Below are 15,257 nucleotides of genomic sequence, written 5' to 3'. Positions count from 1 at the left end.
AAAAAGTATGATTTATGCATAAATTAGCATAATTAATTCATATAAAATAAAATCTCATTATTTTGGAAAATTTTACCATACAGCCTTGTAGATTACATTGCACACTACCAGCGTGCAAATTTTTGCGTCGCTCGCGCGATCGGCGGCCGAGATCTTAAGGGGGGGCCATAATGGCCCCCCCCCCCCCCGGGAATGACAAGAATCAAAATACCCCGGGAGATTTAGGGTTAAAATGTCATAACTTTCTTATTTACATCTGATTTTGATGAAATTTTCAGTGTAATGCTTGTTGGATTTTTATCTTTTTATTCAAATCAACTTTTTTGAGGGGTGGACTTGTCCTTTAAATCCCCTGAAAGAACATGTATGCAGCAATTCCAATTCATTACTAGGGAAACTGAACACACAGAGCTAAAATTCCTCCTTTTGCACCGCACTCACACACCCAAAAATTGTCATGGGTTTGAGGGGAAAAATCAATGTTCAACACAATCCTGACAAATGCTCCTTAAAAATAGCCTAGGGCCTACTTCGTTTTCATTTTAGTCACTACCATTAGGAGTGGGCTATACATGGGTAAAAAATACCTTTTTGTCATTTTAATATGGCAAAAGTTGTTTTATTCCAATATATCTCAACATGAAATGACAATATTGTTTTCTTGGGTTCAAGAAAAAAAGTGTGCCGGGCCAAAATCGCAGCACGTTGTAAGCAATTTTTTATTGGATAATGTACATACACTTGCATGCTGCATTTCACCAGTACGACAATAGTACACCAGTCGGTGGACTGTACTGTTTCCAGAAGAAGAAAAAAAGGCTGCACACTGGCAATATGGCAACCATTTCAAAATATTTTAAAATCTATCATAATTTACTGATATTATTTCATTTAAAAAACAACCACTTGCCCCAGTTTAGGTTGAATCAAGTTAGATCTATCATCTAGATCTATGCTTGCTTACGCCTCCACCGTCCACGTCTCACTTTCACTGCACTGCGGGCATGGCGGGCCGGGCATGGCCACCCATGGGTTCATATCATCTCGCGTGCGAAGGAATATCAGTCATACACACGCGACACACACGACACTTCCAAAATACAGTGGGCTTTTGCCCACATAAAACATCATGTATGATTTGGTATTCCACATCCTGCTATGACACTTACCGAATCATTTAGATCCTTCCGTGACTTCTCCTTGAAGTTTCTTTCTAAAAATATGTATATTTTCTTGATCATTAGTGAAGATTTCACGGAGATAGAAATCAATCAGCGTGGATATCAATTTTCTCCTGAAGAGGGCGTGCAATTTACATTCATATCAAAGACACGACAAGGGAAAGAATAGGCACCTACAATATTTTACACGCATATCGACGCAAGGCATTACGCAAAGTCCGTGAAGTGTCCAACCTTTTCATTGTATAGACTTTGGTATACCGTATACGTATTATTGACGTTCGTCAAAGCTTGTACTGCTGGTTTCTTTCCAGGCACGTATATTATTTTAATTTGTTTTTATCAGTCATCTTTTTAAATTAATTGCAAATAAGTGTTATCATCACCAATAATAATCTTTAATTATGTTTTTGAAGGTATTTCATTCATGGTGCCCATAATTAATAAACTAATCATAAGGATTGCGCATTCAAAGAATTTAGATAGTTATAAAATTACCGAGGAGCTGAATCAAGGTTGTGAAATTATTAGCGCCACCAACGGGCTTCCTTGTAATTCCGTAGAAGAGACAAGCAAAGTTACTTTCGAGGCCGAGGTAAGCGAAATTTCCTTTTTTTTAATGATTAGGCCCCTATTATTATTTTATTATTATTTTCATATATGCTACTTACCGGCAAGAGCCCCAGTGCGTAGCGAGAAGGAGTTTCGGCAAATATTACTTCAGCAATGAAATGTTTGCCGACTACTTCAAAATCCAGGGTCAGAAATGGTCTATTGTACGAGGTTAGTACATACTAACCTCGTACAATGTGTGAGTGGGGCATGGCTGCAAATGCAACTGCAACTCAACTCTCACTCAAAGCGGATTTGTCGCGCCCTAACCCTCACCACAACATGACTGAGCCTGAGGAAAGACTTCGAGAACATAGTCTAGAGGTAACATAGGGTGGGTGCAGACTGCGAGTGGCAAGGGCAAGGCCACTCATAGTTTCAAATCGTCTCGTGTGTGAAGGATTCATATGCACCTGGTGCACGCGAATCTTTCACACCCTTTTTACTAAAATAACTATGACTTTACATCATAGCTAAGAATTCTACTTTTTCTATAACACTTACCGAACCATATGGATCGTTTGTTGAATTCTCTTTGCTGTTTTTTTTAATAAAATAAGAGCATGTTGCATGTCATAAGGTGGTCCAATTTCGCGAACAGGGTAAAAATGGTCAAAAATTTTATTTTTTGATATGTTATAGCTATTACCACTCTCTAAATAATGAAAAAGTTTGAAGTCTCGAATACCGTTACTTTTCCTTAAAATGACTAATTAACAGCTAATTATTACATAGATGTCAATGTAAATGTGAATTTTGAAATGTGTTTTTCTCAAATTGGACCTGCTGCACATAAAATGGTGTCAAAAGTTAATGCAACATTGGATCACCCTAGTATTTTGCAGTTATAATCTTGAAACATCAATGATTAAATCTGTACCAAAAATCGAATAATCATCTATTATTTTATGCATATTAATTATACTAATTAACAGTATTTAATTTCACATTTTTGCCCCCAAAATACCTGTCACTGTATTTGTATGCTTGGCAAAATGACAACATCATGGGTAGAAATGTTTGTTGCAATGATACACAACATTTGTACTAAAAATTAAGATTACAAATTAGATAATTAACCAAATCTCTCCGGTTTACTAATTGATAAGGTTGCAGATCAGAGCTGACATACACATGTATTCCATTGCTGCATATTTTCAAAATTGTCAAATTTTTATGACATTTAGTTGTTCCCTGCTTTAAAACGCCCAGAAATATGAGGATATCAGTCATATTAATATTATAGTAAGTTGTTAATTAGGTTTAATATTTCATCATTTACCGCATCCACCTGCTCCGCATCCACCGGCTCCGCCACCCCTGTTACTTCATACTTAATGTGCTATAGTTTGTGTTCCTGATATTGTATCGATCTAATTCATAGTAATATATTTAGCCTATAGTTCTAGCTTCAAAATGAGATATTACTCAATAAATTTGGTCAAGATGCTGTGATGTAGCAACAATTTATCCATGGCACCGTGTGGAAAATTGTTCATACGCCACCCTTTTTGCATACCCAACTTATGAAATGCGACCAAGAGCATTTTTCGTGATCTTCACGTAGATGCCTCTTGATCAGTGTTGATATCAACTTTTGCCTAAAGAGGGCGCGCGATATTATTCACCAAGCCGGTAGGCACTTAAGAACCAAGTTTGAAAGGATACTCGTAAAATTATGTCACTCTCGCCGATGAATATTCATTACATGTAGATCGTGGTCGTGCGTGTTCAATACACACTGAGTGCATGCATGCAGAGTTTGTATTGAACACGCACGACCACGATCTAATGAATATTCATCACGAGAGTGACGTAATTTTACGAGTGTCCTTTCAAACTTGGTTCTTAAGTGCCTACCGTACCTTTGTTTACGGTGTTGCAAGCTCAGCTAGCTGCATTCTAGGCGATCAGCATTATTTTCTTGCTCGTTCAATCCACTTTCATCATCATCTTGTCAAAAGATGGCGTACTTTACCAATAAGTATACATGAGAAGAGATATGCAACGTGTTGATTTTTGGTACAATTTCCTATTATGCGCTGACGACTTGAATTGAGAATGTTCGATACGAAAAATTGCTTTTCGATTGTTGTTTGCGTACTTTCCACCGCAGTATTAAGGACGGATCGAACGGAGTATCCTGACTGCTGGCTAGCGACCGACGGGTTTCCATTCTCAGCCGTTCTCTGATTGGTCAATTAAGGCAGTGAGGTGTCTGTGTGTTCCGTGTGTGTATGTGTGATGCGAAGCGTGCAGTACATGTGTTCACTGGACGTGAGGGCATAGAGTAGACACCCAGTCGTTTTCTTGATTTTAACTTTACAATAACAACGATCAGGGATAGGTTTATTTTGTTGCAGTGTGTGCATGTGAAGGATATTACAGCTCTTAATCAGCTGACTCTCTTTCCAAACTTAAAAGTGTAATGACAATTGCTACATTCCAATTATTTGATTTGTTTGTTTTAGAAAGGGTCTTTTATTTTTTACTCAGTCTATCAATCCTCTCATTGATTAAAGAGAGTCTTCACTTAATTGCGTTTCATTACATTAACAGAATGTCCACTGTAATGAAAATGGAAACATGCCAGTCAATTGACCAGCATAATGTGAAAATGGAAACATGCCGGTCAATTGATCAATATAATATGGAAATGGAAACATGCCGGTCTGTTTACCATATATTTCACTGTATAATGAAAGTGGAAACATGCCGGTCAGTTTACCATATGTTTCAAAATAAAAATGGAAACATGCCGGTCAATTGGCTATATGTTTCAGTGTATAATGAAATGGAAACATGCCGGTCAATTGACCAATATGATATGAAAATGGAAACATGCTGGTCAGTTTACCATATGTTTCAGTGTATAATGAAAATGGAAACATGCCGGTCAATTGGCTATAGGTTTCAGTGTATAATGAAAATGGAAACATGCCGGTCAATTGACCAATGCATAATGAAAATGGAAACATGCCGGTCAATTGGCTATAGGTTTCAGTGTATAATAAAAAAGTAAACATGCCGGTCAATTGACCATATGTTTCAAAATAAAAATGGAAACATGCCGGTCAATTGGCTATAGGTTTCAGTGTATAATGAAAATGGAAACATGCCGGTCAATTGACCAGTGCATAATGAAAATGGAAACATGCAGGTCAATTGACCGATATAATAGAAAATGGAAACATGCCGGTCAATTGGCTATATGTTTCAGTGTATAATGGAAACATGCCGGTCAATTGACCAATATAATATGAAAATGGAAACATGCCGGTCAATTGACCGATATAATATGAAAATGGAAACATGCCGGTCAGTTAACCATATGTTTCAGTGTATAATGAAAATGGAAACATGCCAGTCAATTGACCAGCAAAATGTGAAAATGGAAACATGCCGGTCAGTTTACCATATGTTTCAATGTATGATGAAAATGGAAACATGCCGCTCAGTTCACCATATGTTTCAGTGTATAATGAAAATGGAAACATGCCGGTCAATTGACCGATATAATATGAAAATGGAAACATGCCGGTCAGTTTACCATATATTTCACTGTATAATGAAAGTGGAAACATGCCGGTCAATTGGCTATATGTTACAGTGTATAATGAAAATGGAAACATGCCGGTCAACTGACCATAATATGAAAATGGAAACATGCCGGTCAATTGGCTATATGTTTCAGTGTATAATGAAAATGGAAACATGCCGGTCAATTGACCAGTGCATAATGAAAATGGAAACATGCCGGTCAATTGGCTATATGTTTCAGTGTATAATGAAAGTGGAAACATGCCGGTCAATTGACCATATGTTTCAAAATAAAAATGGAAACATGCCGGTCAATTGGCTATAGGTTTCAGTGTATAATGAAAATGGAAACATGCCGGTCAATTGACCGGTGCATAATGAAAATGGAAACATGCAGGTCAATTGACCGATATAATAGAAAATGGAAACATGCCGGTCAATTGGCTATATGTTTCAGTGTATAATGGAAACATGCCGGTCAATTGACCAATATAATATGAAAATGGAAACATGCCGGTCAATTGACCGATATAATATGAAAATGGAAACATGCCGGTCAGTTAACCATATGTTTCAGTGTATAATGAAAATGGAAACATGCCAGTCAATTGACCAGCAAAATGTGAAAATGGAAACATGCCGGTCAGTTTACCATATGTTTCAATGTATGATGAAAATGGAAACATGCCGCTCAGTTCACCATATGTTTCAGTGTATAATGAAAATGGAAACATGCCGGTCAATTGACCGATATAATATGAAAATGGAAACATGCCGGTCAGTTTACCATATATTTCACTGTATAATGAAAGTGGAAACATGCCGGTCAATTGGCTATATGTTACAGTGTATAATGAAAATGGAAACATGCCGGTCAACTGACCATAATATGAAAATGGAAACATGCCGGTCAATTGGCTATATGTTTCAGTGTATAATGAAAATGGAAACATGCCGGTCAATTGACCGATATAATATGAAAATGGAAACATGCCGGTCAGTTTACCATATATTTCACTGTATAATGAAAATGGAAACATGCCGGTCAATTGACCGATATAATATGAAAATGGAAACATGCCGGTCAGTTTACCATATATTTCACTGTATAATGAAAGTGGAAACATGCCGGTCAATTGGCTATATGTTACAGTCATGACAGTGTATAATGAAAATGGAAACATGCCGGTCAATTGACCGATATATTTTTTTTTTTTTTTTTTATATATTTCAGAATAATGCTCAAGTAGTACAGGCTGTATGATCTGTTATATCCATTTGGTACATTAGATTTTTTTTTTTTTTATTCCTCTTTAGCAAAACTGTTGGGGGCACATAAAAATCTAAGAATATCAATATCATTACTATATTTTTAAAATTATTATTACTATGCAGTTCTTAATTTCTCTTCTTTTTCTTTATCAAAGGAGGCGAGTTTCCTGTAATTTTACTATTTGTTGTCTTTATGAGTGTTATGTATTAGGTGCTGGAGCCTGGCGAGTATATGCTATTAATAGGAATGTGGAGGCATGCTCTTGCTGTTGTCTAGGGCATTCCTCCTTATTTCATTTCATTGTTGCTTTTCGGGCTCTAGTACCTCACACAAATCTAAGTTATTTTTGTGCTATATTATGTTAAGCATTACAAACATTCCTTAATCAGTCCGGCATGGGTATTCAAATTCTTTCTAATACCTGTCTTTATTTCTTTTACTGTATCTTGCCTGGCGTTACATACTTTTTAGAATGTTTGTCAATGTGTTTTATTTGAATTTTAATAATGTGCAATTTTATATATCGAATGTGCAATATTCTCTCAACGGTTTTTCCATGAGGGCTTGCATGCCTCTGGGCAATAGTACTGAATTTTACTTTTGCGAGCCCTGGCCCACGGAAAAACCGTTTTCTTACTCTTTTCTTTTTCATTTCTACTATATCTATATTTAATTTTTCAATTTCAAATTGTATTTATGTAATTGCATTGTACAATTTTTGTATGTTTTTATGGCCAAATAGATAATAATAATACTTACAGTATTTTGAAAGAAATAAATCCATACAAGTACAACTATGCATGTATAACATATTCTCTGATAAAAAAAATCAGGATATATTCAAATGATGAATTGGGCATTGATAGCAGTATATAATTCATGGTGGCCAGTTCACTGAGTTAAAAAACTGTTCTCTCAGCAGGCCCTGCCATACCCCGGCTTTAGCTGGGCTGCCTAGGTGCTCAAGCATTCATGTAAGGGGGGTGAAGGGGGGAGGGGGCATCATGCCCCAGCCCATTTTGCATGGGTTAAGAAGGTGTAAATTTGTTTTCAGTAATTACCAATTTGATAAGAGAAAAATTATTGGGTTCATAATAAAATAACAATACATATATTTGCATATTTTCAAATGAAATCTGTAAAATCAGTGCACCATATATGTAAACAGGGGCCGCGGAAGCGAGGGGGCTGGGGGCTTCAGCCCGGCCCCCACTTTTTTCCAAAACAGTGTACAAAAAGTTAAAAATGACCATAGGATTGTGATTTAATTTTTGCATGGTCAGCACCCCCACTTTTAAAACCGTCCCGCGGCGGCCCCCACCTATTTCCAAAACGGTGTACAAAAAATTAAAAATGGCCATAGGACTGTGATTTAATTTTTGCATGGACAGCACCCCCACCCCCCACTTTTAAAACCGTTCCGCGGCCCCCACCTTTTTCAAAACCGTGTACAAAAAATTAAAAATGGCCATAGGACTGTGATTTAATTTTTGCATGGTCAGCACCCCCACCCCCCACTTTTAAAACCGTTCCGCGGCGGCCCCCACCTTTTTCCAAAACCGTGTATAAAAAGTAAAAAATGACCATAGGATTGTGATTTAATTTTTGCATGGTCAACACCCCCCCCCCCCTTGAAAACCGTGCCCCTATGCAGTTTCGATAGAAAAATCACTTTGTAATATAACTGCATTGCCAGATCCAAATCTGTTAGTAATATATGTCCCATTTTTCGTCCATGCAGGCTGGGAAAATTTATATCTCAGTAGAATAAAATTCACAGAGCATAAAATGCTGAAAATTGGTTCAAAATTGGATAAAAAATTACAAAATATTCTGGGCATGTAGGCTGGGTGGCTGATGATTTCACATCCCCACGTTTATTATATGAAATCCCGGGTATGAAATAGTAAAAACATTCTACCAAGAACTCAAACAACGGGATTTTGCCGCAACTTATTTCATCTTCATGCATTTTATCACATGAAAAAGTGAATTTACGATTTCATGTAATTTACACTGAAGAAAAAGGAACAAGTGGGGATACGTGACATCAGCCCACAAAACGTACCTAATATGAATATTCATGACGATGTGCATCAGTATACTGTTTTCACAAAATATTGATAAACTTTGAAATTCAATAACTTTGTTATATCCTCCCGCCTACACACAATTGATTTTAAAAAAGGCATTAACATTCCGAATTAAACCTTTCTTTAAATATATTATATAGCTATAGGGAACTACACTTTATGTCATCATATCAAACTAAAACAACTTAAAATACAGCTGATATGCCTTCTCCACTACCCCCCCCCCCCCCCCGAGCCACGATAATACCCTAACACAATAATAGCGTGGTAATCCCTTGTACTCATGTATTGAATTTATATAGTCTCATGAGAATTAAAAAGGGGATTAGCATGGAAGTTCCTTTTGATATGGATAAGTCCCTTCAATAGTAAACTTGTCAGACATTAAGCATCCTGCCATATAAATCAACAATATAAAATACATTATAATTACAACTATTAAATCATATGCTATAGGCAAACCAAACGCCCATACTCACTGACATTTTTTTTGCACTGAAACATGTCAATTGACCAGCATGTTTCCATTTTCATTATACACTGAAACATATGACCGGCATGTTTCCATTTTTATTTTACACTGAAACATATAGCCAATTGACCTGCATGTTTCCATTTTCATTATACACTGAAACATATGGTAAACTGACCGGCATGTTTCCATTTTCATATTATATTGCTCAATTGACCGGCAGGTCTCCATTTTCATGTTTCCATTTTCACTATACTGTTATATACTGCGCTGGTCATTGACTGGCATGTTTCCATTTTCATTATACACTGAAACATATAGCCAATTGACCGGCATGTTTCCATTTTCATCATACATTGAAACATATGGTAAACTGACCGGCATGTTTCCATTTTCACATTTTGCTGGTCAATTGACTGGCATGTTTCCATTTTCATTATACACTGAAACATATGGTTAACTGACCGGCATGTTTCCATTTTCATATTATATCGGTCAATTGACCGGCATGTTTCCACTTTCATTATATAGTGAAATATATGGTAAATTGACCGGCATGTTTCCATTTTCATATTATATCGGTCAATTGACCGGCATGTTTCCATTTTCATTATACACTGAAACATATGGTAAACTGAGCGGCATGTTTCCATTTTCATCATACATTGAAAAATATGGTAAACTGACCGGCATGTTTCCACTTTCATTATATAGTGAAATATATGGTAAATTGACCGGCATGTTTCCATTTTCATATTATATCGGTCAATTGACCGGCATGTTTCCATTTTCATTATACAGTGAAACTATGGTAAACTGACCGGCATGTTTCCATTTTCATATTATATCGGTCAATTGACCGGCATGTTTCCATTTTCATTATACACTGAAACATATGGTAAACTGAGCGGCATGTTTCCATTTTCATCATACATTGAAACATATGGTAAACTGACCGGCATGTTTCCATTTTTCACATTTTGCTGGTCAATTGACCGGCATGTTTCCATTTTCATTATGCACTGAAACATATGGTTAACTGACCAGCATGCATGTTTCCATTTTCATATTATATCGTTCAATTGACCGGCATGTTTCCATTTTCACATTATGCTGGTCAATTGACTGGCATGTTTCCATTTTCATTACAGTGGACATTCTGTTAATGTAATGAAACGCAATTAAGTGAAGACTCTCTTTAATCAATGAGAGGATTGATAGACTGAGTAAAAAATAAAAGACCCTTTCTAAAACAAACAAATCAAATAATTGGAATGTAGCAATTATCATTACACTTTTAAGTTTGGAAAGAGAGTCAGCTGATTAAGAGCTGTAATATCCTTCACATGCACACACTGCAACAAAATAAACCTATCCCTGATCGTTGTTATTGTAAAGTTAAAATCAAGAAAACGACTGGGTGTCTACTCTATGCCCTCACGTCCAGTGAACACATGTACTGCACGCTTCGCATCACACATACACACGTACACACGGACCACACAGACACCGCACTGCCTTAATTGACCAATCAGAGAACGGCTGAGAATGGAAACCCGTCGGTCGCTAGCCAGCAGTGTATCCTGGACGCGCGTTTCCGTTTTACACCCTGGCGAAGGCATTTTCCGGAAAAGTAGCTAAAAAGCGACTAGTGAAGAGTCTACGTCTACGTTTGTTTACATTATCAGCTGGGCGCGCGATCCAAAGTCCGCACCGAAGTTATCCGCAGAACATACCGTACTGTCTTGCAAATGCAGCTGCATGAGCTTATACTTTCCAGGTTTGATCATTTGCCTTGCCGACTTGCTGATGTCTGTCTTTCTCTCTATCTGTCTATATATCTATCTCTCAAATTCTATCTCTATCTATCTATGTAACTGCAGTATCTATCTATCTAATAATCTTCTCTGTCTCTCTCATTCTTTATCTAACATCTATCTATCTCAAATCTCTCTATCCATCCATCTGTCTGTCTTTCTCTATTTCTCTCTATCTATTTATCTATTTTTTAACTAGAGTATCTATCTATCTGTTAATTTGTTAATAATCTTCTCTGTCTCTCTCATTCTTTAATTATCTATTTAATATCTCTCTCTCTCTATCTATCCATCTGTCTGTCTTTCTCTTATTCTCTCTATCTATTTATCTATCTATTTTTTAAACTTATCTATCTGTTAATTTGTTAATATTCTTTGTCTCTCTCCCTCTTTATCTATCTAACATCTATCTATCTCTCATCTATCTATCTCTATCTATATATCTATCCATCTGTCTGTCTTTCTCTACTTCTCTCTATCTATATATCTATCTATCTATGTATCTATTTATCTGTTAATTTGTCTATCTTCTCTGTCTCTCTCATTCTTTATCTTTCTATCTAATGATCTATCTGTCTCTCAAATTATCTATCTAGCATTTCTCTCTCTTTCTCTTTGTCCGTCCATATTTCTATCTACAACATCTCTCTCTCTCTCTCTTTCTATCTATCTATCCACCTCTCTCTCCCTCTCTCTCTCTATTTCTATCTATCTATCTGTCTATCTTGTCTCTATAATCAGTTGATCTTCTATATCTATCTTTCGGCAGCTTCTAGTGTATCAATCCATCAAATTTCAATTTGTCTTTCCATTATAAGTATCTGTTTATTTTGATTTTGTCTGTCATTCTATTCATTTAGTTAATAATTTATTTTTATAAAAAAAACTATCATAAACAACGCGACTGCAAAAGCATGTTCGGATTTCACTCCTGACTGCCGCTCTCTCTGTACATGAAGTGCCGAGGAACTTTTTGCTCTGATCAGTAACTGCAAATTGCATGCGGTGGTGGACTCGCCTGTGTCGCACGCTGCATGCAACAAGCGACGTGTGTAGACTCTTCACTAGTCGCTTTTTGGCTACTTTTCCGGAAAATGCCTTCGCCAGGGTGTAAAACGGAAACGCGCATCCTGGACCTGGTTGATACTTGGACTTGGAGGTAAGCGATAAAAACACTTTTATAGGCCCTAAATAATTTCCAATTCATTTTCAAAACAAACTTAAATCATTAAAAAAAGAAATTCATTAGTGGAGAAATACTGTCAACGTTTGGCGTTTTTCATTCCCTCACATTCGTGTGATGAATGAAAACGTCAAAGTTGTTTTTCAACGAGCGGAAAATCCAAACATTGTCGCCCCGGAGCGCCGGCGGGCCAGTCGTGCACGTACCGTACCGCATAGCGGCACCAGCTGCCGAGTCTTCCAAGTTCCAGAGCAGATCAGCTAATAAAAAAGGCCAAAGTTATCTTGAAATAAAATTATAAAAACAACATCACTCTTAAGCAGGAATACCTAACGCTAGATCTCCTAATTGACTTTAAGTATCGTCTCACCTTCATCTAAGAGTTCAATACCCAAAGTTGCAAAGCGTTCAGCAACGTTAGATTCCGGTCCTTTCGCCATCTTCCTTCTCAATCAAATTTCCCGCGCGCGCGTTTCCGTTTTACACCCTGGCGAAGGCATTTTCCGGAAAAGTAGCCAAAAAGCGACTAGTGAAGAGTCTACGTCTTCGTTTGTTTACATTATCAGCTGGGCGCGCGATCCAAAGTCCGCACCGAAGTTATCCGCAGAACATACCGTACTTGCAAATGCAACTGAGCTTATACTTTCCAGGTTCAATACGAATGTTTGCCTTGATCATTTGCCTTGCCGATTTGCTGATGTCTGTCTTTCTCTCTATCTGTCTATATATCTATCTCTCAAATTCTATCTCTATCTATCTATGTAACTGCAGTATCTATCTATCTAATAATCTTCTCTGTCTCTCTCATTCTTTATCTAACATCTATTCTCTATCTCTCTCTATCTATCCATCCATCTGTCTGTCTTTCTCTATTTCTCTCTCTCTACCTACCTATGTAACTACAGTATCTATCTGTTAATTTGTCGCTCTTCTCTCTCATTCTTGATCTATCTGACATCTATCTATCTCTCAAATTCTCTATCTCTCTATCCATCTATCTACCCATCTGTCTGTCTTTCTCTATTTTAACTAGAGTATCTATCTGTTAATTTGTTAATAATCTTCTCTGTCTCTCTCATTCTTTAATTATCTATTTAATATCTCTCTCTCTCTATCTATCTATCTATCCATCTGTCTGTCTTTCTCTTATTCTCTCTATCTATTTATCTATCTATATTTTAACTTATCTATCAGTTAATTTGTTAATATTCTTTGTCTCTCTCCCTCTTTATCTATCTAACATCTATCTATCTCTCATCTATCTATCTCTATCTATCCATCTGTCTGTCTTTCTCTATTTCTCTCTATCTATATATCTATCTATCTATGTATCTATCTATCTGTTGATTTGTCTATCTTCTCTGTCTCTCTCATTCTTTGTCTTTCTATCTATCTAACATCTATCTATCTGTCTCTCAAATTCTCTATCTCTCTCCTTCTCTAGCATCTGTCTGTCTTTTTTCTCTCTTTCTCTTTGTCCGTCCATATTTCTATCTACAACATCTCTCTCTCTCTCTCTATCTATCTATCCTTCTCTCTCTCTCTTTCTCTCTCGATCTCCCTCTATATATCGACCTCTCTGTCTCTCCCCCTCTCTCTGTTTATCTATCTATCCATCCATCTCCCCCTCTTTCTCTCTCTTTCTATCTATCCACCTCTCTCTCTCTCCCTCTCTATTTCTATCTATCTATCTATCTGTCTGTCTATCTTGTCTCTATCTATTTATCAGTCTTCTATATCTATCTTTCGGCAGCTATAAGTGTATCAATCCATCAAACTTCAATTTGTCTTTCCATTATAAGTATCTGTTTATTTTGATTTTGTCTGCCATTCTATTCATTTAGTTAATAATTTATTTTTAGAAAAAAAAAACTATCATAAACAACGCGACTGCAAAAGCATGTTCGGATTTCACTCCTGACTGCCGCTCTCTCTGTACATGAAGTGCCGAGGAACTCTGTGCTCTGATCAGTAACTGTGCAAATTGCATGCGGTGTGGTGGACTCGCCTGTGTCGCACGCTGCATGCAACCAGCGATGTGTGTAGACTCTTCACTAGTCGCTTTTTGGCTACTTTTCCGGAAAATGCCTTCGCCAGGGTGTAAAACGGAAACGCGCTTCCCGCGCGCGCTTTTGCAGTACGTACGGTACGTTAAACGCGCGTGTGCGTGCATAATATATATAGAAGGCGACACCTCAAATTCGCTATTTGCACAGGGGAGGGGCACTGAGAGGGCAGATCAGTGGGAAGGGGGCAAATGGACGGATCCCCAAGCTCTTTCAAGTGCCGAGGACCCCCAAAAAAAAACGGAGAAAAGAAAGAAAATTAAGGAAAGGGAAAAGGCAGTGTATATGTGCCCTAATGTGACATATTTCAAACTGAGATTTGGTATAATATTGCAAAAGGCTCATGCAGACATTAATTTTGTTTGTTTGCTTCACTCGCTCGTAGCTGTTTATGAATAATGCAAAAATACGCCATGTCTGCCCCCCTCGTATTTTTTGGCACATTATGCTTTTTTGGGACAGCGCGGTGGGTTAAGTTCAAGTTCTACTTTATTTCAATTCTGCAAATTAAACATACATGTCATCAATAAAGTAACCATGATGATTTACAAACTATAGTGAACTTAAAGGACAGGTCCACCCCAACAAAAATTTTATTTGAATAAGAAGAGAAAAATTCAACAAGCATAACATTGAACATTTCATCAAAATCGGATGTAAAATAAGAAAGTTATGGCATTTTAAAGTTTCGCTTCATTTCACAAAACACTTTATATGCACATCTCGTTCGGTATGCAAATGAGGAAATGATGACATCACTCACTCAATATTTCTTTTGTATTTTATTATATGATTTATGAAATATTTTTATTTTCTCGTCATAGTCATGTGAAATGAAGTTTCATTCCTCCCTGAACACATGGAATTCCATTCGTGCTTCAGGCAAGGAGGCCCTAATTGTGTAAAAATTGAAATATTGTATAATTCAAACAATAAAAAACAAAAGAAATTGTGATTGACATCATCGACTCTCTCATTTGGATGTAACTGGCTCGTTCATATAACTATTTTGTTGAAAAT

The 15,257-nt window shown here is 36.9% G+C and overlaps 1 protein-coding gene across 1 annotated transcript in view; it reads right to left on the bottom strand.

Moving 5' to 3' along the window:
- The window catches only part of LOC121416892 (condensin-2 complex subunit D3-like), a 53,416-nt gene extending 40,786 nt beyond the window's left edge, over positions 1-12,630 (bottom strand). Inside the window, exon 1 of the mRNA XM_041610419.1 lies at positions 12,542-12,630. Coding sequence (XP_041466353.1) covers positions 12,542-12,611 — 70 coding nt within the window. The 5' untranslated portion in view covers positions 12,612-12,630. The remainder of the gene's footprint in view (positions 1-12,541) is intronic.
- Between the last annotated feature and the right edge of the window lie 2,627 nt (positions 12,631-15,257).

Source organism: Lytechinus variegatus, chromosome 6 (assembly GCF_018143015.1).
Source record: "Lytechinus variegatus isolate NC3 chromosome 6, Lvar_3.0, whole genome shotgun sequence".
NCBI lineage: Eukaryota > Metazoa > Echinodermata > Echinoidea > Temnopleuroida > Toxopneustidae > Lytechinus > Lytechinus variegatus.
The sequence above is the reverse complement of the archived record's forward strand: the minus strand, read 5'-3'. Positions and strand labels throughout refer to the sequence as shown.